The sequence below is a fragment of the Amborella trichopoda genome, chromosome 1 (assembly GCF_054954075.1).
Source record: "Amborella trichopoda isolate Santa Cruz 75 chromosome 1, AtrichopodaSantaCruz75HAP2 v2.0, whole genome shotgun sequence".
Lineage (NCBI taxonomy): Eukaryota > Viridiplantae > Streptophyta > Magnoliopsida > Amborellales > Amborellaceae > Amborella > Amborella trichopoda.
This window is the reverse complement of record NC_142336.1, coordinates 36,499,627-36,521,960: the sequence shown is the minus strand read 5'-3', so window position 1 is coordinate 36,521,960 and position 22,334 is coordinate 36,499,627. Positions and strand designations below refer to the sequence as shown.

Here is a 22,334-nt window from a genome sequence, read left to right as displayed (position 1 = left end):
TTAAAAACAGAACAATTCGTCAGTGCAATTCGGGTGAGTTATGGGTTTATTAGGGCAGAATCCGATAGAATTTCAACTTTCCAAAATTTAAACGTAGACCACTAAGGTTTGGCAAAGTTAATTGATGAGTCTCCATTTGAATAGGACAAACCAAGAGATGTTGAGGGTAACTCCAAGGCGTTGCAGTTCAAAAGTTGGTGAGCAGTAGTTTGTTAGGTATGGAAGTGTAGAAGCAGTTCAAAAGTTGGTGAGCAGTAGTTTGTTAGGTATGGAAGTGTAGAAGCATAGGATACTGAAAGAAAGACCTATGTAATCTTATGCCGAGGAAATATAATTTTTTTTTTTTTTTTAATAATAATCATCCTTTATAATTTTGGCAACAAGATCACTCACAGGTAGTATTATTACAAACAATAGAAATTCTAAAATAAATAACACATCAATAAAATAAATCTCAACTACTTGATGTTAGTCATACAGCCTAATAATGTGCTTGAGAATATAAAATAAAAGATCAAGCAATTAAAAGAAAAGATGCCGGAGATTACCTCAACCAGGCTTTTTACGCCTCACATCGAGTCACTACATCCAATGACGCGAGATCAACGGTCTAGCTTCAATCTCGAACCGGAAAAGCTAATTTCGGCCAAACTAAGTAATCACCCTTAAATCTCTATAAAACCCTAACTGCAAAATAATTAGGCTCAAACCCTAATTTTTCCAACCCTTGGATTAGATCAAGAGAAAGAGAGAGTCTCTATGTTGGATCAAGAGAGAGAGAGAGAGTCTCTATGTTGGGCATGCCTTTTTAGGAGAGAGAGTAGAGAGAGAAGGGTTCTTTTTAGGAGAGAGAAAATAAGAGGGACATGGCCCCTAGGAAAGATAGAGAGAGAGTTTGTGGGAGAGAGAGGTGTGTTGAGATGGGGGGAGTGCACCACTATTTATAATCAAATTTAGGTTTAGGGTTTCCATAGTTTGCCTCTTTTTTTAGATTGAATATGGACCGTTGATCAAAGTGACTTGTGGGGTGAGAGATCTGAGCCATCCATTCTTTAGATGGGCCATCAACATTATGGAAAGTGCATGAACCATTATCTCTCTTTCCTTAAACCATTTTCCCATCAATATATTTAAATAAATTAAATCCATTAAAAATATAGTGCATACCATAAATTGCATATTCCATCTCATATTTTCCATAAGAATATTTCAATAATATCAAGTCAAAATATTCCTTTGATAATCAAGATAAGATATGGTCAATATTTCCTTATCAACATTTGACCACATGCTACAAGATGTTACCATTTTTAACAATTCGTCAGTGCAATGCTACACTTGAGTTTGTGGGAAATTAAAGCTTGCTTTAACTATGCTCCATGTTTAGGAAAGCACCCTTCTTAGGGCTAATGATGAAGTTGAGAACGATTTCAATCTACCAGCCATAATTTTTCTAATCACCTTATATATGACCATAGGCTGTTAAGTCTAAAATTGATCATGGAGGGGAGATCAACTTAGGCCCACCCTTATTAAAAAAAAAAAAAAAGGATAAAAGAAAAAAGGAAAAAGAAGAAGACGAAGAAGAAGAAGGCAGTGTTATTTTCTGTTTCTTCTCCGTGTACTTTATATATCTGAAGCACTAATCAGAGGTATACCAACCCAATATGTCGGGCTGGAGGTAAATTAATTGTATATGAAAAGTATTCTTGATCAGAAGTTTTGTAAATTAACAGGTATTCCTTTCAAGTGCCCTACAATTGTAAGTACCTAGTACCCTTTACATGGTCCGAATCGTTGCTATGTCTTAGTTCATGATTAAAAACCCATATTGCACCCATTTTGAGTTTCATGATTAAAACCCACATTGCACCCACACATCACTGCAAGTCTTGAGGTGCTGCTTTTTTCAGATGTACCTCATATTTCTAGCAATGGCTCCTTGAGCTTATGTGGGGTTGGCCCTTCAACCATATCTTATATTGGTCAATAGCCTCCAACATTGTATGGAAGCTATTTAGACCAGTAGTATTGAAAACCGTACTACCTCAGAACATTCACCGAGTATATATTGATATATCTATCTTTGGCGCTTTTTTTATTAAACATGTTTTCAGTGGTGGTTAACTTCTTTCTTTCTGTCCTATCATATATTGTGGCCTCAAGCTCAAGGGCTAAAAAAAACTCATTAAGTCTATTCATACGAGCATTTTCGAACCCAATCTATCATTTTTTAATATGTCGAGAGGAATCCTCATCAATTTCCCCTCCATCATCAATGAACACGTTAACCCAGGCTTTCACCAGGTGATGCTTGCCTCCTTTGCCACATTTTTTCCCATTTTCCAGATAGGTTTATCACCTTTTCAACATTGATCGAGGTGTCAACCCTTTAATATTGGCAAGGTGTTTCTCCAGTCTATTAATACCCTCATTTGTATCCCAATGATAATAATTCAACAAACTGTAATTTGATCATTCATAATGGCAAAAACTATCTTTCCAACCCAAATTCCCACTCCTAAAAGAATAGGAAGCAGAGAGCTTGAAAGATCTCAAATATAGAAACATTATCCTCCATGTTTTGAATGAGCATCTAGCTTTAAATCACCCAAAATCTACCTCTTGACATTTCACAAAGAACCAAATCTTAAAATTTTGGGTTGATATGATTTCTCAAAGTTTATAAATTTTCTGATCTTCAAAAAATTCCTACCTTTTTTTTTTTTTTTTTTTGGTCTTTTTCATCAAATTAGTAGTTGGGGACATAATAGGGGATGTACCGTATCGCTGGGGTCCCTCACCTCTTAAAAATTGGGAAAGTTCTCTCAAGCCAAGGGCTACCTAAGGTGAGTGCCTTGGCTAAGGTTCTCGGTGCCTCCCTAGGGTTAAGTCGCCTTCTATGGAAGGCGACGTAAATATCAAAAAATGAAAAAAACATAAAAAATAAGTTCCCCAAATGTTTGTTTTATCATTTAAAAAACACGTTACAGGGGAGAAGAAAGCCTTTTAGAGATAATAGGGCTGATTTCCGATTTCAGGAAGTAATCAGCCCAAAGACTTCCCGAATTCCAACTGATCTGTGAGTCCCGATCTGGAGCAGCGATTTTATCAGAAAACTAGGTTCCAACAATTGAGGCTAATACGTCTAAAAAAATGGGAAAAGGAGAGTTACTCCGCACAAGATACAGATGCAATGATATGTAAGAAGCCATTTCATGCACCTAAAGTTATTACCCATTCTTCAACTGATTCAATTGGAAGCGTAAACTGCAAAAGAAATATGATCAGGGATACCATCCTCACAACCATTATATTCATTTTGAGCCACTCAGGCCACACAGTACACTCTTAGGTTTCTATTCAAGAAGAAATTCTTCAAATTTCAGAACCATTGGCAAGATATGCCCCAAACTAAGCAATGTGAGAATCAACAATGGTGCAAATGGGAGCATGTTGGGTTCTTCCTATCATAAGACTGTTGCAACACTATTAAAGTGGATTCAAGAAGGAAGAGAACCATGATGATTTCCAAATTGTTTCTCTTATGTAAGTATCCTTTGCCTGCCCCTGGTACAAAACTTGGGCATACAGCTCTAACGGCTCAAAGTAAAGGGGATCTTTCTTTTCCTCGTGCATTAATCAGGCCAGAGAGATGCTTGACCAAAAACAGTTCAGGATTCAATGAAGGACAATGTACATTGATCATAATCTCAGAGCATGGTGAAATATATCAAATTCCTATGCTTTGTCTCAAATCAGGACAACCTGTCATGGATAAATTCCAGTCTTTCACACTAGAGTCCTTCTGCCGCTATTGCTACAAAATCCAAATATTTAGAGGTGAACCCCTCCGATCTAAATTCAGTAAACAACAGAAACATTACGCTATATCTCACACAACTCTCTCAGTCTCCGGCTGCAATTGGGAAACCATGGATAGTACACGAGCCACAGACAAACAAGGGAGATACATGAAGCAAGTGTGTTCTCCATGATAGTTTTTGCCTGAGATATCGAATCCTGCGTTTTCAAAAGACAGGCCAGGGATATCTTTTTCTGCAGCTAGCCTTACTCTTAAGACTTGAAGGATATGAACATATTCTATCTCATTGAACTCAATAGTCTGGATTCAAATTGCTTGGAATTCTCATGATCCCTGGTTCAGTTCCCTTGGGAAACTTAAGGCTACCCAGAATCATTCATAGTTTTGAGGCTCCATAAGACAACCTGAAATGAATACATTTCTACTCCTACTGTCAAAGTTGAAGGACACTGCAACTTCTGCTCCATGGATTGATCCCCAATAAATGCATCCATAGAAGAACAGTGAAAATTAACACCTCAACCCACTAGGAAAAACCGTTTCGCATAATCCCTGTGCAACTATAGTGGTTTCAGGAACCAAAGACAGAATTAGGAGTAATAATTTTTGTTTGAAAACTCTTAAAAACAATTGGGCCCTTCCACTATATTCTGATTTAAATCACGACGAGACCCTAGACAATTGAAAGGCCATCAAGCACCATATTTGCAAACAAGGGAAAAACAACTTTCTAAATTCCTATGCTCCTATTGTTGAGGCAAAAATATAGGACATATTGGGTGCATGGCCCCTTACACTCATAAGCATTGCATACTCTAATTAGATTCACCATAAGAAATTAATAACAGAAACTGATTTGAAATGTTTTAATCCCATTCTGTTTTCTATGATCTCTAATGAACCAATCACCAAACTATTCAAGACTGTGGAATTCTTTTGATGATTCAGCTTAAACACAGACGAGCAATGGAGCTTTTTCCCTTCAGTTGATGACCAAGAACTGAATCCAATCACGCCCAGTGTCTTAGAAGAGCGAGAATAACCGTTAGAGAGTGAAGCTAATTCCACTTCTGCAAAAGATCGAATGGGAAGCTTCTTGAGCCTCAAAGGCGCACTTATATCCATTGACTTTAAGGCTTTCTGTATCTCTGGACCTTGAAATAAATCCAATTTGAGCAGAATTGGATGACGGATCATGCCTAAAAATTGTTTGTCCTCAACTGAAGTTCCCTTTATTTTAGTCATGGGAAAAGGAGTGAGAGAATGACTTAGATGAAGTTCAGAGGAAGGGATCAAGGATTTCTATGGTAAATATAAAGGCTTTGATCAATGAAGAAGTTACTGTGAAGTCCTAAAAAAAGTAGAAAAGTGGTGCCCACTATATCTCAAGCACAATAGAAGGCATGGACATGCAACCAACTTCCATTAAGCATATAGAAATCCACTACCATAAAGAAAGCTCAAAAGGTAAAGGAAATCGGAGCCCACATTTTATATATATCTCATAACCACTCTTGAAGTGAAAACCAGATGGATGTAAAGCAAGACGTGGGAACCACCCATGCTACCTTAACAAACAAAAACCCCATTGCTCCCAAGCTTTAATCAAGTAAAAAACTATGAAATCCAATTTGCATGAGAGAGATCAAGATTTTCAGCCTTTGAAGTATGTCAAGAAAATAAAAACACTTCTAACCATCCATTTTCAACTGAACATTCCCATAGAGTTAACCACACTTGTGAAGCCACCATCCACCACAAGATTGAGCCCACTCACATACTTGGCCTCGTCACTCGCGAGATACACCGCCGCCTGTGCAATGTCATCTACAGTCAATGTGGGGCCCTTGAGGTTGGCGTTCTTTGCCACAAAGTTCTCGAATGCTGCCACTGCCTCTCCCTCCCCCTCATTCTCCGGCAGGTACGGCATTGACAACCTCGTTGCTATTGCGTGCGGCGAAATGCAATTCACTTTGATGCCGTGCGCACCGAGCTCCGCTGCACAATTCTTGGTTATGCCAACAACGGCATGCTTTGAGGCTGCGTACGCATGAGACGCAAGGCCACCACGGACGGCAGCAGTGCTTGCTATGGAGATTATGCAGCCCTTGTTGCGAGGGATCATGACGCGGGCTGCGTGCTTGGTGCAGAGGAAGACGCCACGAACGTTGACATCAATGACCCTCTGGAAGTCATCGGTGAGGGCATCGCGGATGTCCCGATATGGGGGCCCAGCAATGCCAGCATTGTTGACGAGAATGTCGAGAGGGCCATGGGTGGACTCGGTGGCATTGACTGCATTAGAGACATCGGACTCAATGGTGACATTGCAGTGGACATAGGATGCAAGGGGGCCAATGCTCTGGCAGACGCTGTGGCCGGCATCATCCTCCAAGTCCGCGATGCAGACACGAGCACCATGGGCAGCAAAGTGGCAGGCTATGGCGGCACCGATGCCATTGGCGCCTCCAGTCACAAGCGCCACCTTGCCCTCCAGCCTGCCCACACTAGCATTCAAGTTCTCGAGTTCAAAAAATGGCGACAAACCTACTTTTATGGCACTGGTGTCTTCATTAGAGATGTGAAGGTTGTCATCCAAAAGCAGTATAGGAAACAACATCACAATTGCTACTAGCCACTAGATGTGATACTACTAGATGTCAAATTGGAAGGCTCGGGAGTATGTCAAAGAGTTCAAGAATTCTTTTTGAATTGTCACTCTTGTCAATGACACACTCACAACCACTCAATTTGAAATATGAAAGTAATTACGGCCTCCTTGTATTAAAACTAAAAAACATACAAGGAGACAACTTACTTATTGTATTACTTTTAATAAAATAAGGTCATAATTATTTTTGTGGTAAGTATTGCCATTGACTAGACTCATAGTTCAAAAAAAAAAAAAAAAGAATCTCAAACTTTATATCGTACACCCAACCTTCCAATTTGACATCTAATGGATAGCAATTATGACCTTCCACTAACAAGGATAAATGATCTCATGCTATATAATCACTAAACATAATCGGTCTCTTTATCTAGTTCCGTATCAGTACATTTCACGGCTATGGACCCTCTAGTTTGTTAATACGCTTATCACAACTCTACTGTTATAAATGGTGTTCTGTCGTTAAAAACGAAGAGGAGAGAGGATATTATTTTCATGAGAATAAGGCATGGAGTATTATCTTTATAACGGCCACTATGGCAAGCATTGTCAAGTCTTGCCGGAAGAATACAGTAGAAAAATACTCATGAACATGGGAATAAAAAGAAGTGAATATTATCACTGTTCATCAACGGGTTGGATGGAGATGGAGGGAGAGCGGACCCACCAACAGTGTCATCATCATTTTTCAGTAGTTGCACTCTGGCTCCATCACCGTCCAACGCATCGATCGGATACTGATGACCCGTTACCAAAGGAAACTATAACAGACCACTCTATCCAAACGAGATGGCACTACTTATGTCCGGAAAAACCAAATATCAGCCCAATTTTTCGCCGGAAAAAATACTGGGTTGGTTATTAACATGGAAAAACAGAGTGGGTTTGCCATAAAAATTACCTTTTGGTGATTTGGGAAGCGTCTGAGCCTGTGATCTTGGTGTCAGTGGCCATGGCAGAAAGAGAGAGAAAACCCAAATCTCTCTTAAGAGACAACTCAAATCAAATAACCCCAATCACTTTGAAAAGAACCCAAATCGTAGTTTGACTGGCAAAAGAGTGGAGCTTCTGAGAAAGCTGATGTCTTGATCGAATTTCGAGCGCAGAGCAACTAAGTTGAAGGAATTTGTTGCCGGAAAAACCAGTAAGGGAGATATCTGGCACAGCTGGGGAGCTTTGGTGGTCTCTTCTGAGAAACTAAAAGAGAAGAGAGAGAAGAGTTGAGGGAGAGGGATCTATCCTTAACAGTGTGAGGGGACTCGCGAGGAAGGGGAGATGGACCAAAAATGTTGAATGATTGGTCGGTGGAAAAATATGACTTGACCAAGAGGGAGACTTTATTAATTTTGCTTAAATTATGGGAGTGTAAGCCATGTGGCCGGAAAAAAAAACCTGAGGTCGTCGGAAAGAACGAAATTTTATTTCGTTAAAAAATTGGAGAGAGAGAGAGAGAGAGTGCAGTGTCTGACAATTCAGCGGCTCCAACGCCAAACCGGTCGAGTAGAACCGGCCCAGCCGAGTTGGTTTTTGATGGTTTAGGTAGTCCAGTGGGTATTTTAAAAATTAAATTAAAAAAAATTAAAATTCTCAAAATAAGGAATATGTTTGTAATGTGTGTTGTAATATTTTTTATTATTTGACAAATATTGGAAAGTATTCCGGCTATAAATATTTATTTCCGGCTATAGATATTTATTTTTATATTTTTCTTTCTTTTTTGGATTACTTATAAAATACTTTTGGGTAGAAATCGATTTTTTAAAATCAAATTTTTCACTATTTTTCAATTTTATTTGGATATGTTTTGTTTAATTATATTTTAAATATATTTTTTATATTCTCTTTTTTTATATTTTTGATTTTTTAGTACGTTTTTGTCCGGTTGAGACTAGCCCAGTTGGGCCAGGTGAACTAGCCCATTTCCTGGTTACTCGGACCCAGCTTTGGCTAGTTTCCAAGTTGTGTCAATCAAACACTGAGAGAGATAAAGAAGAGAAAAGGTGGGTAGGTTCCCCCTATATTGGAAAAGGTGGGTAGGGTCCCCCTAGGGAAGATAATGCACATCTTCTCCCTTGTTCAAAACACCTATTTAGGCAAATTGTTTTAGTCTACGAATTTGGAAAGCATATCGCAATTAGTAGATGATTATTTTTAAAAGAAATATATGAATTTTAAGTTTTGTGACACTTAAATCTAGCCCTTAAAAAATTAGACGGTCTCTATTCAATTTTTTGAGACATGAGTTTTTTCTAGCACATGCGAGTTTATTTCAAAAGTGTTTTTACCAAAGTTATTTCATGGGTTGTAAAGTTTACATCCCTAACATGTAATTTTACTCAAGCAAGAAAAGGGATAGCATCCTCCCTAGGGAGAAGGAAATCTTTTCTAGCCCACAATTGTTTATTTTTTTATTATTTATAAAAAACATAACAAAGATGACTTTATTTTACCTTTTTATTCGAAAATCTATGAAAGTCTATTTCATTTGAATGGGAAAGTATCTCGTCCATAATAATAATTGTGACCTCCATATAATAAAGATAAAAGGGTGTTGTTTATGTAGAGCCAATGCTCTAAACAATCAAAGTAAAGTGCACCTTCAAATAGCATCGAGAAATGTGGTCTCAATACTGGAAATCTTTGTGATAGTTATATTTTTATCTTTACTTATAGAATTTAAAGCTTCAAAAATAGTATTGAAAATCTTGAAACTTGATGATCCAAAAATGCATTATAAGATACATTAGTTTCAAAATTTAAAATCTATTTTTTCTCATGTCCATACATCTTGAGGTCAAGATGATTAATTTGAGGATATTTGGGCATTAAAACATCTTCTAGTGAAAATTTTGAAGTGGGCTCTAATTTGATTGTTTAGAACCTTGACTCTATTTAAACTTTTTCCTGTTTTGGAAAAATATTTTGATAGGGCTGTAGTCCTATCAAAATAAGTAAAGCCTCATCTCAAAAGTCACTGAAAATAACAATTCTAGCATTCGGAAAACCTTCAAATCATTCATTTCGGCCTTGAACTATTATGCTTGTAAAAAAAAATTAGGGTTTCAAGCCCTAAAATAGTGTGCATTGTACACATTATCTAGACCGTCTATATCCCCTTAAAAATAAGTGTTCTTGAATCTGCAAGATCTATACCATTTTTAGAGTTTCATATTATAGTTGGTGTTATAAATTAATTTTACCACCGTCATGGAGATTTCTGATGCCCAAAGTGCTTTCGGGACAAGGATTTGAGATTATAAAGCCTAAGCCTTATAGAAACTACATTCTTTTGTCCTTTTCTTTTTAAACTCATACATCGAAAGTGGGCTTTGTGGTGGACAACAATCAACCTCAAAAGTTTCCAACACGATTTCACATTGATCACACCCAGCAAAGCAATGGAAGAAAATGATGCAAATCGAACCTATTTTTCTTTTGAAAAGAAAGTCTATATTGTATACCCTACCCTACCATTCTCATATTTATTGATTACAATATATACCTTCTATATTAGCTGGATAATCCAATATATACCTTCCTTTCACATTTCTAACATTGACGTTGAATTCAGTTTCACACCACATGTTGCAAATGATTCCCAAATATGCTTGCCCCCCTGCCACCCACCCCAAAAGATGCTTCCACACCCCTCCCTCGCTCTCTCTCTCTCTCTCTCTCTCTCTCTCTAAAATATGCTTCCACACCTCTCTCTCTCTCTCTCTCTCTCTCTCTCTCTCAGTGACCCTAGGTTGGGCAACGGGCCGGCTGACCAGGCTATGTCAGGCTCAGCCCTACCCAACATATTATCTTCTTCTTTTTTGTTGAACATTCACAAAAGTTTTTCATTCATCTCAAAATAGATTTACAATGTATACAAGAGGAAAACAAAGAATTAAAAAAAATTGACAACCACTAAGTCATGATTGACACCACTCTTGGTAGCAATATGCTTCTTCATTAGCCACCCTGTAACAATGACATATCTCAACCTATTGCGACGAAAGAATATCTTTAATTTTATGAAATTAAGATCTTAATCATCTAGATTGAATTTTTATCGTGCTAGGTAATTCCTATGCCAGTCAAGCTCATTGCGAGGCCTATAAGTGCTCTCTTTTGACAATGGATTCTCCTACCACTTCCAACCTTTTGATTCACTTAGAGTATTTTGATCATGACTGCCATTGGCATTGCATGCGGGATTAACATAACAATAATTATTACGGCTAGAGATTCAGTAAACCTCAGTTTACCGTTTCCTTCTCAACTCACATTTGAATGAGTCATATCTCATTCAATTTGTATTGATGCATAGATCCCTACAATTAAGGGATTGCAACCTTTAGGATTTGTATTACTGTATAGATCCCTACAATTACAGGATTTCAGACTCTTGTATTATCTACAAATATCCCTTTTTGGGTGGTACGCATTATTGAAAATTTTGTTTCTATTCAAATCGCTCCTCCAAACTTTCTCATGGTATCAAAGCATAAATTTTTTCCAGCAAGCAGTGATGATTAGGCGGAGAAAGTGTTGAAGAAAGCCATTAGATAACCATCCTGCGTACTTTGTTGAAGACATTAGCCCCTCAGATTTCCATTTAAGCTTTGAGTTTTGGAAGACTATTGAGTTGCAGACATATGCAATATATATTTTCAGGAGAGCCATTGCATGGATAGCCAATTGCAAGGCCATCCCAGTGTTTGCGATGCTCTCTTCATTGTTGCTTGGCAACGTTCGCAATAGGAAACCCGTCTCTCTCTCTAAGCTTTTCAAAACCACTTTTTTGTTATTGGGTCTTCAAAATTGGCCATATTTTTTTGGTAGCATGGGTTTCTCTCTCTACCCGCTGTTGCTTTAGAGAAAGCAAATTCCACTGCTGCTTGAAGCCTCTTCTCAGCCCTTTTTGGTAGCACGAGTTTCTGTCTCTACCCGCTGCTGTCTAGAAAGCAAGTCATCAAAAAAAAATCATTACCGTTATTTTCTCTACAACTGTCTTTCTTTTTCAATCATGTCCACTGTACCACATGGAGAAGTTACTGATCCTTCTTCTCCCTTCTATCTTCATCACTCCGACAACCAGGGAATGTTGCTAGTTTCTCAACAACTCACTGGAGAAAATTACCCACTCTGGAAGAGAGCCATGAAGACTACTCTCGGTGCCAAGAACAAACTTGGTTTCATCAACAGCACCATTGCTTAGCTAAAGGAAGGTACATCCAACCATGTTGCTTGGAATCGTTGCAATACCATGGTCTTATCCAAGATTTGGGATGTTGTTTGCAAGGATCTCACCAACAGTGTTGTCTACTTTGAAACTGCTCAAGAAGCATGGATGGACCTGCAAGAACGCTTTTCACAAGGTAATGCTGCTCAGATTTATCGCATTACTCGTGACATTTCAAATCACGTTCAGGATCAGCTGACTGTCCTGCAATATTTCACCACACTTAAAGGATTTTGGGATGATATTGATTCCCTAACTATCACCCCAAAATGGTCATGTGGTGCAGTCAAAGAAATCACCCAATTGAAACAAAATGAAATGGTCTTTCAGTTCTTGATGGGTTTGAATGACTCTTTTTCCAATGTGAGGAGCAATATCCTTACTATGGATCCATTGCCTTCCATGAACAAAGCATATGCTTTGATTCTTCAAGATGAACGGCAACGAGTAGTTCAACTTCGTTCTGCACATCCCTTGGAAGGAGTTGTCATAGCTACGGGTAACTTCGATGGAAATGGTCGTGGTAGAGCTCGTTCAGACAACAATTATGCCAACCAATTTCGCGGAAGGGGCAATGGATGTGGAGGCCGAAGATGCGACAGACCCCGTTTTGATCACTGCGGATATTTTGGCCATGTCCGGGATCAATGTCACAAACTCCATGGATGGAAAACTCCTCGTAACAATGTCACTGCTGCAAACACTAGCAACAAGGACAATAATAGATCGGTCGAAAACTCTATAGTTGTTCACCTCTCTCCAGAGCAACATTCCCAACTTATGTCCTTGTTGAACATTGACAATAGCATATCATCAGCCAACCTGGTAGGTATGACTATGTCTTGTGCTTCCTACCATCTCTTTCATCACGGATCATTGATACATGGGCATCTAATCACATGCCATCCTCATTAGACCTTTTATCAAGTACAAAAACTATACATCCAAACCAGAATGTCAGACTTCCAAATGGTGATATAGTTAACGTTTCTCATAAATGAAATTGCTCCCTTTCACCATCATTACAACTTATTGATGTTTATATCTACCTTCTTTTGACTTGAACCTATTATCCGTGAATAAGCTAACCAAATCTCATAATTGTGCTGCTATTTTTTTTCTATGATTTCTGTGTACTTCAGGACCTAGCAACGAAGACGGTGATTGGTCTAGGTCAACGTGACTTCGCTTCCAAGCTGGCCTACCCATCATTTTCTGGGGAGAATGTGTTTTACCCGTCAGATACCTAATATACCGATTACCTCCCTCTGTTTTACAAAGACGCTCACTCAAAATACATGATAAGTTTTTTCCTCGTGCACGCATGTATATCTTTACTGGGTACCCCTATGGTCAGAAAGGATACATGCTCTATGACTTAGATGACCACAAATTTAGTGTCAATCGAGATGCCACTTTCCACGAGACTATCTTCCCATTTCTTATTGAGAAAGGCAAAACCAAGGACCTCTGTCCTTCTTCGTCTATGCCCCTCCCACTCATTGAGGACATTGAGATAAATTATCTTCCTTCACCTTCTCAATTAACTTCTGTTGTGCCTTCTTCTCCTTACCCCAACCCTTCCGCTCAACTTTCCGAATTGCCACCACCTACCCCAATTACGAATTTGCCATCAGCTGAACCAACGCCATTGGATCCAATCCCTCCTACCAATGAACAACCTTGCAAATCCTCAATAATGCCTTGTCCGCCCGAGTGGCTTGCAGATTATCAATGCGCTCCAACACTCTCTTCACCTATGACCAATACCACATCTTCACATGGTCAACCAACAGATATCACCTATCCCTTTGCTCATTACATATCTTATGATTGATTTTCCTCCTCACACCGTGTCTTCCTTGCTTCCATATCATCTAACCATGAGCCCAGAAATTTTACCATTGCCATAAAAGATACCTGTTGGAGAGATATCATGACTGCAGAGATAAGAGCTCTTGAATCCAACAATACTTGGACCGTCACACCCTTGTCATACGGTAAACATGCCATTGGGTGCAAGTGGGTGTACAAAATCAGATACCATGCAGATGGAAGTTTTAAATGCTACAAAGTACGGCTTGTAGCAAAAGGTTACTCCCAAGCCGAAGGCACTGATTACCACGAGACATTCGCTCATGTGGCCAAACTTGTCACCGTCTGATGCCTCCTTATCATTGCAATTTCTAAATCCTAGCCTTTGTTCCAATTAGATGTCAACAATGCATTCCTCCACGGTGACCTAGCTGAAGAAGTATACATGCACTTGCCTCCTGGATTTCTTCAAAAGGAGGAGTATGAAGAACAACTTATTTGTCGCCTAAAGAAATCTCTATACGGCCTCAAACAAGAATCTCGAAATTGGTTTTCCAAATTCTCTACTTCTCTTATTCAAGCAGGTTTTCAACAATTCAAGGTAGACTATTCCATGTTCACTCTCAGAACTCAAGACCGTATTACAGTCATTCTTATCTATATTGATGACATCATTCTCACCAGGAATGATCCTTCTACAATTGATTCCTTAAAACGGATTTTGCACCGTCAGTTCTTATTAAAGGTTCTCGGATTCCTTAAGTATTTTTTTGGAATCGAAGTAGCTAGATCAAAAGAAGGAATATTTCTCTCCCAACGAAGATAACCTTTGGACATTTTGGAAGAAATAGGCTTACTCAAGGCAAAACCCACCGCATTTCCAATGGAACAAAATCTGAAACTCAATGCGGACGATGGAGCTCTTCTTTAGACCCAAGCTCTTATCGACGACTTGTTGGGCACTTGATTTACTTAACTATTACCCGACCGAAAATCACATTCTCTGTCAATGTCCTCAGTCAATTCATGCAAATACCGAGACAACCTCCTATGGATGCAGCTATGCGTGTTCTCAGATATTTAAAATCAAATCCCGAAAAAAGCATCATCATGCCATCGTCAAATTCCTTGCAGCTCTCTGCATATTGCAACTCATACTGGGCTAGCAGCCCTACTACTCGTCATTCTGTAACCAGATATTGTACATTTCTTGGAAACAGCCCCATCTCTTAACGAATTAAGAAATAATTCACCGTATCTCGCTCATCTGCCAAAGCCGAGTATCGGGCCATGGCCACCACTACGTGTGAACTCATTTAGCTTAAAAATCCCCTTCAACATTTAAGAGTTCTACATTCATTGCCCATGCTCCTCTACTGTGATAATCAAGCTGCCTTACACATTGCATCTAATCTTGTGTTTCACAAACGCACCAAACACATAGAGCTGGATTGTTATGTTGTTCGTGAGAAGTTACTTGCAAGCATCATCCAAACTCAATATCTCCAAACAAGTAATCAACGAGCATAAGTATTTACCAAGCCTCTCAGAAAAGAGAAATTTACTTATTTACAATCCAAGTTGAGTGTCATCGATTTACACATATCAACTTGAGGGGAAGTCTTACGGCTAGAGACTCAGTAAACCTCAGTTTACCGTTTCCTTCTCAACCCACATTTGAATGAGTTATATCTCATTCAATTTGTATTGATGCATAGATCCCTACAATTAAGGGAATGCAACCTTTAGGATTTGTATTGTTGTATAGATCCCTACAATTACGGGATTTCAAACTCTTGAACTATCTACAAATACCCCTTTTTTGGTAGTACGCATTATTGGAAAATTTGTTTCTATTCAAATCGCTCCTCCAAAGTTTCACAATAATCTACAATTTGAAACTTGAAATTGGGCTTGTATTGGTTATTGGGAACCAACACAGCTTTATTACCCGTTGTTTATGGTGAACCCGCCACTATAACAAATCTAATACTCCGTGAGTGTATCCCAACTATATTGTATAAGTTATATATACAATAATATGTTTATTTTATCACAAATGGGTTCCAATTGCTTGCTATTAGCATGCAGTGTTACTTTCCCTTTTGTTGAGGGTACAAGCCCCCTTGTAAACACTACCTCACTTTTTTAAGGGTGTGATTTGCATAAGATTGCAACCTTAAATAATCAAAATAAAGTGCACTTCCAAACTTTATCATCATATGCAGTTTGGGTGTCAAAAATTCTTGGGATGGTGTGAGAATCTATTTTTATCTCTAATTATAAAATTTTAAATGTAAAAAATAGTTCAAATCAAGTAGAACTATATACGCATGAAAATCTTGAAAATAAATAGCTCAGATAATGTGTTGCAAGATGTACTATTTATAGGAATTGAAATCTATTTTTTTCTCTATATCTCGATGTTGAGTTGATCAATTAGATGTTTTTCCAACATCAAAACAATCTTTTTCAAATGATTTTAGGGGTGTACTTTAATTCTACATTTTAAGGTATCAATGTCATTTAAACTATTTCCTTTTTTAAAAAACATAACCCTTTTTTGAGGATATCAAATGAGCAAGAGTTTCAAAAAACAAAGGGCATGCTTGAGAATCGAGCACTTGACCTATTGGCTGAGGAGGTATATCAAGAGTACAATAGCTAACTAATAAGTGTTTTTGCATTTGACGAAATAAACTGGAATGTTATATATATTCTTTATATTTTTATTTTTATTTTTTCAGTTAGACTGAACTCGGGCAAGTAACTTGTCTCGGTCAAAGGCCAAGCACCTCGACCGAGGTGAGTCTCAGTATCTTGCTTGAAACCTACTCTCGTATTATGGGCAAGTCTTAAGAAATTGAAACACTAAAAAAACAATATTTAATGTTATAGAGATACAAAATAGGAAAACTCAATCTAAACACCATCAAATATATGTGACTCTATCAAGGCAACTAGCAAGGAAATGATTTCATTATCCCAGAAGAACTACAAGATTGGGTAATTACAATGCTTACCTCACAATCAATGTACTACCATTGATTTCCTTTTCCACTACTACAAAAGAATCATCGAATCAATCTTCATTGTTGAAACACCACGATTCTGACTATAATGGAAAACACCGATGCAACCATCCAGCTCTCTCTTTCACAATATCTCCTTTCTCTCTCCACATGATGGCTTATACCAAAATAGTTTTTATAACGACAAGAAGTGCCATAATAATGAGAGAAATTCATTAGGGGCAATATTGTATCACATACTCAACAATCTCCATGTTGATATAAAATCGCACCCATTACCTTACTTATCATATTTGATTATTCTTTTGTTGATGAACTTATTGAGGATTGATGTCTTGTATTATGAGAAAATATATATGCCAAAGGTAGAGTCAAAGAGACGACTCCGGATGACCGTTAAAAGCCCGAAGGGCTTGAAGCTCGGAGGAGTCATCCTGTTAGGTAGACTCGATGGACTCGGCGCCTGCGGGGGTTGAGGGGCGACAGCCCCAGAGAGAAATTTTTATATCCGTACATAGGGTATTTCGGTAATCTGTACCATCTACCTGGGACTCTATATATTGTAGCGATAGGGGTTTTTTTTAGGGTTAAGAAAAAAACACAAATTTCTTTGTAATCAGAGAGAATAGAGAGGTGTGAGAAAGAGAGCTATTGTAACCCTATTCTCCATTGCTAGTAAAGAAGCTCTCATTTCCCTGTAGATGTAGGCACGTTGCCGAACTACGTATATCTTTGCATTGTGGTTGGTTGTCTCTTTCATTTGTGTTTGTTTCTTCTTTCTTGTTTTTATGGATTACTTTTAGGGTTTTCTACAGAACCTAAAGAACTTAACAAACACATGAACATGCATTGCTCACCTTCTTTTGCATTTATCCTTTTTATGCAAAGTTCACCTTTTTCTGATGCTTGAGTTCTTGAGGCAATTTCACCCTCACACATGATTTAGGTAAAACCTTTCCCACACAACTACGTTGTACAACCGACCTTCACACATGATTTAAGTAAAACCTTTCCCACACAACTACGCTACACAACTGACCTTTACACATGATTTAGGTAAAACCTTTCCTACACAACTGCGTCAAGTGATAGTTGATTTCATTTTACTAAGATCCTTTGTATAAGTCATTCTCACAAAACTTTGCTTATGTTCACAACCTTGGCAATACTTTCCCATACTTTTTTAATTGCGATACACCCATTTTGCTCCATTTCAAATTATCATTCATTGATTAACCACAAGCTAGATAAGAAAACAACAAAAAAGTAAAATAACAAAAAGCATACTCAATTATCAAAATTAACAATAGAGTAGTATAAAACACTAAATAAATTAGACGTTCACCAATTTTTTAACATTAACTCAGAAAGAATTCACGAAGTGTTTTCGGCTTTGCATCTTCTTGGGAAAGCTCTAAATCTTCATATTCTATACCTTACAGAATAACCTTGCTTTGCACCACTAATATCTTTTATTGCCAAGTCATGCATCCCTCTTTGAGCTTCATATTGCACTACAACTAAATTTATATTTTATTGAACAATTGTACTACCTAATAATTTATATAAGTTTATTTCTTGGACTTTCTTCATTATAACTAGAGCCCCTTTTGAATTGCTCCGTCTTCTATATCTATATAAGAAAGTGAAATCAAACTCTTTTTTCAAATCTATTACATGTCTCGTATTTTCAAGTTCAAACCATCCCATAACACGTCGTTATACAAATCAAGCCCATTTTAATCCTTTCACTCATTAAATTATTTCCCATTGATGCCAGTCTTCCCTCACATGGCTTGTATGCATCAAACTATAATTATTGTGGGCACATATGATATGTGACTCCATTATCAAGAATCTAACTTTGATAATACATGATATTGTATCCCACCATCAATACCACATCTTCATTACAATTGGATGTTGATTATTCAACTTGTTGAACCTCATTCTTGGCTTCACCTGTTGGTCTTGGCTTCACCATCTTGTTCTTGGCTTCACCATGCCGTTCCATTCCCAAACTAGAAATCTTTGAGGAATCAACCCTTTCTCTTTTCCAATATTCTTTTTTTATGTGGCAAGTTTTGCCACAAAACCAACGACCCCTTTTGTCATGAGATCCCCTCGACTTTGACTATAAATAACCCCTGCCACATGGGAAATTCCTTGATGAACCACGGCATTTATCCAACCATCATCTTGCTATAAGATCATCCATTCTTGAACCCATTGAACTTTCCATTAACACCTTTTGGAGTTCATTAGCAAGGAGAGTGCTACAAACCAAATTCAATTTGGGGGATCTTCTTCCTTAGTATAACTTAAGGTAATAGCAACATTATCATATGGTTCTAATGACAAACAATGTTTCGAACTCATCTTCCTCATCTATCTTCACTCTGATACTCTTGGGTTCGCAAATCGTTTTGCCAAATTCATTCAAGTGTTCTGATAATTTTATGTCATCTCTCATCCTCAAAAATAATTTTCTTTTAAAAGAAATTATTTTGTGGGGGATTTGGTTTGGTATAAGCTTTTTAACTTTGCCCATGAATCACTTTTCATCGTTTCTCCAACTATATTAAGTAGTATTCTATTTAGTCCTTATCCAACTCTTCTTAATCATCATCTTTCATTTTATTCGACTACTTAGAGTTTTATTTGCTATGCTTTATAAAGACCTTGTTATACCAATATATCATAAACTTTTATTTTGAAATTCATAATCTTTTCTCTCATTCAAATTTTCTAGTTCAATTTTGTAAGTTGTTATTTTCCCCAAAAGCTACACACTTAATGGGGGTTCCCTTATTGCAAAGAATCCCCCAGTACAAAAAATCTAAGACCTAGAACCTAAGTTGCTATTATCACCAGCCATCTGATTTCAAGAATCCAAATGCCCAATAACAATATTGGTGTATTAAATTAGGAGAAAATAACTTGAAATCAAGATAAACAAAATAGGGAAACTCAGAATGACATTACATACTATAATCCAATCACCATCAATACACAAATATATATTGTTCACCCTAATCGAGCTACATCCACGAGTAATTGGTAGGAAAATGATTCTATGATCATGAAAGAATTACATGATTGGGTAAGTATAAAGGTTCTAACAATCGGTTAATCACTACTAATTCTCCTTTCTACCATTACAAAAGAACCAAGAAACCAACCTTTATTTTTTACTCCATCATCATGGTTCCACACGGAAAATGCTGATGAAACCACCCAAAATAGGGTGCAATGATAACTAGGGCTTTGCTCAAAATCCCTAATGTCAACCTCAACCAGAGCTTTCCGTCCTGAGTTCTCCTTTCGCTCTATAAAGCCCCCATTAAAAAGTCGTTTACATTATGACCAAAAAATACCCGTAACAATGCCAGAAATCCATTACCAACCTTATCAAATAAATCCAATTAAGGGTATCTGAATTAGGCGATCCAAGTTGACCCAATTAAGTTCATTGAACCTTTGTTCACAGTTCACACTGCAAACTTAATCTTCGCTTGGTCATCCAAAACCGGTTTCTTAGCCTCTAGAAGCGCTCATCCTCTTGGGCTAATCCATGTTCTTTTCCTTTCCACCTCTTCTCTCCTATCATCAGCTTACTCTTATATCCAACCCTAGCCATGTAAACAAAGGCAAGAAAATCTGGTTTCTAATCTAAGGGCCTATTTGGTAGGATGAATTCTACTTAGAGAGATTTTTGAAATTCAAAACCTGGGCCCTTCCCATTCTTACAATTTCAGATTATGTAATTGTTTGAGTAAACAAAATGACGATTTCGGCATGGAATTTCCGTTCTTAGAATGTTTCTCTAAACTTGTTATTTTGAAGATCCAAGATTTTATTTGATGTATGGATTTCAAGCCTCAGTCTCTCCTATACCATTCATATAAAACAATGGTTTTAACTCTACCGAACATGGTTTTGGGGATTCCAGAAGACTAGACTCGCTCCAACTATGCTAGTGATATGCAGAAGCACCATTAACATCAATGCTAAAATAACCCTAGGCTGGACCCATGATACGGAGTCATGACCATGGAAGCTGGTTTCTTCTGCATAAAATAGGGAGCACCAAAATCTTCAAGGAACTTTACCGGATGATCTCATTAAGCTTTCAGTTCTGGTTAGGCTTGAGCTCCAAGCAAACAAGCTTTCAGGGCCATTGCCTACTCTCAAAGTTCTCAGCTCTTTTAGAGCCCTTACTCTGGAAAACAACAGTTAGTTCTTAAATGTATTTTCCTTTTCTTTAATGTCTCAGTCTCTCTTTTAGTTCTAAAACATTAGCCAAATGAATTCGAAGTTTCACAGCATTTTCTGGCCAGAATTTCTCATTCAATCCTACCATTTTGGCACAAAAGCTTAATTTTCATATAAGCGAAGCGGGGAATTGAGATTGGTGTTTGTTCAAAATTTCTTTCAAAGAAAGTGAGATCTCAATCTATCCATTCGTTGGAATTTTATAGTATGCGGTCGGAGAGATGGGAAGCAACTGGTCATTCATTTCAGTAAGACCACAGTAAGGTCGAAGAAGGTCAGCCATGAAGCACTGGGAGCCTGTCCCTGCAGCTCAAGAGGCTAGTGCAGGTTACAAGGGGGTCACGACTACCCAGTTTGAGCTAGCACACACTGAAACTCCAGCTGTTGTGATAGCATATCATTCTGATCACCCATCAGTGACTGATTTCTTTGCTGGTTTCATTTTCTGTTCCTTTGGTTTGCTTTGGAATGCCACATTGTTTGATTTGACTTTCACCAAAGAAAATTTGGGTACCATATTTTACTGGTTTAGGTTTCCCCAGTCAAAGAAAAGTGCACCATATCACCGGTGCTACTGAACAGAAGCTAAAACCCTAATGATGCTATTGTTAATGGCTAATTTTTGGGTTTAGGGAAACTGATATGAGTCTGCGGTTCAATTAGCTCTGAGAGGGCTTTGAATAATTCTTACTAAAACATTGACTTATGGAAATATGGGTTTCGAGAAACATCATATTTGGGTTTCCATGGATATCTGTTTGATTGCCCACAATGGAAATGGGAACTACAGGAATGCCTCCATGATTTTTCAAACTGATTTCCAAAGAGGCAAGAAAAGAAACTCAAAAACAGGAGCATTTGATTTTCAATAACCATAGGTTTTGAAAATCAAATATTCTGAATTCTCTCCTAGCCAAATGGGCCCTGAAAGGCTTTCCAATTGCTCCCCACTTAGTCATCCTAACCATTGCTAAATAGTAATAGGAGTAAGTCATCTAGCAATCACTTGACAAGATTGATCATCTGCTACCTTCTTTTTTAAAAAACCATTGGTAAGAAAAGATGTAGTCCACGGCTATGACCTGCATTACTAATGCGGTTAGGGCACATCTTAAGCATGAAACTAACATGTCTATGTTACCAAGTCACGGAAAGGATCGATAAATACAATTAATACTGGAAAAACAAAAAGTATAAACCAGTTTCGGTTGTGGAATCATTCAATCCTTCGAAGAAAAATGGTTTGATAGGGCCGTACCTCTATCAAAACAAGTAAAGCCTCACCTCATAACTCATCAAAAATTGCAATTCAAACATTAGAAAACCTTTACATCCATCATCTTGGCTTGAACATTCTAGTTGTAAAACAAAAAAGATTTCAAACGCTAAAAATAGTGTATATAGTAATAAATTATCTAGATTGTGCATTTTGCTTTAAAAATGTGTTCATAGATCCGAAAAATCTATACCATTTTTTGAACTTTG

General features: G+C 37.7%; 2 protein-coding genes across 3 annotated transcripts; one reads left to right on the top strand and one right to left on the bottom strand.

Annotated features, from left to right (window-relative positions):
- Positions 1-5,294: 5,294 nt before the first annotated feature.
- On the bottom strand, positions 5,295-7,779 carry LOC18433242 (zerumbone synthase). Of its 2 annotated transcripts, none has more exons than XM_006843336.4 (2): positions 7,399-7,779; positions 5,295-6,333 (listed from the first exon to the last, which is right to left on the bottom strand). In XM_006843336.4, exons 1-2 carry the CDS (start codon positions 7,449-7,451, stop codon positions 5,532-5,534), a joined length of 855 nt encoding a protein of 284 aa, XP_006843399.3. In that variant the 5' UTR covers positions 7,452-7,779; the 3' UTR covers positions 5,295-5,531. The 2 variants fall into 2 exon arrangements, with proteins under 2 accessions (XP_006843399.3, XP_011622957.2); XM_011624655.3 differs by having other exon boundaries at positions 5,295-6,324.
- A 3,972-nt stretch (positions 7,780-11,751) lies between these two features.
- On the top strand, positions 11,752-12,977 carry LOC105420580 (uncharacterized). The gene is made up of 2 exons (XM_088872393.1): positions 11,752-12,552; positions 12,870-12,977. Exons 1-2 carry the CDS (start codon positions 11,752-11,754, stop codon positions 12,975-12,977), a joined length of 909 nt encoding a protein of 302 aa, XP_088728519.1.
- Positions 12,978-22,334: the final 9,357 nt, after the last annotated feature.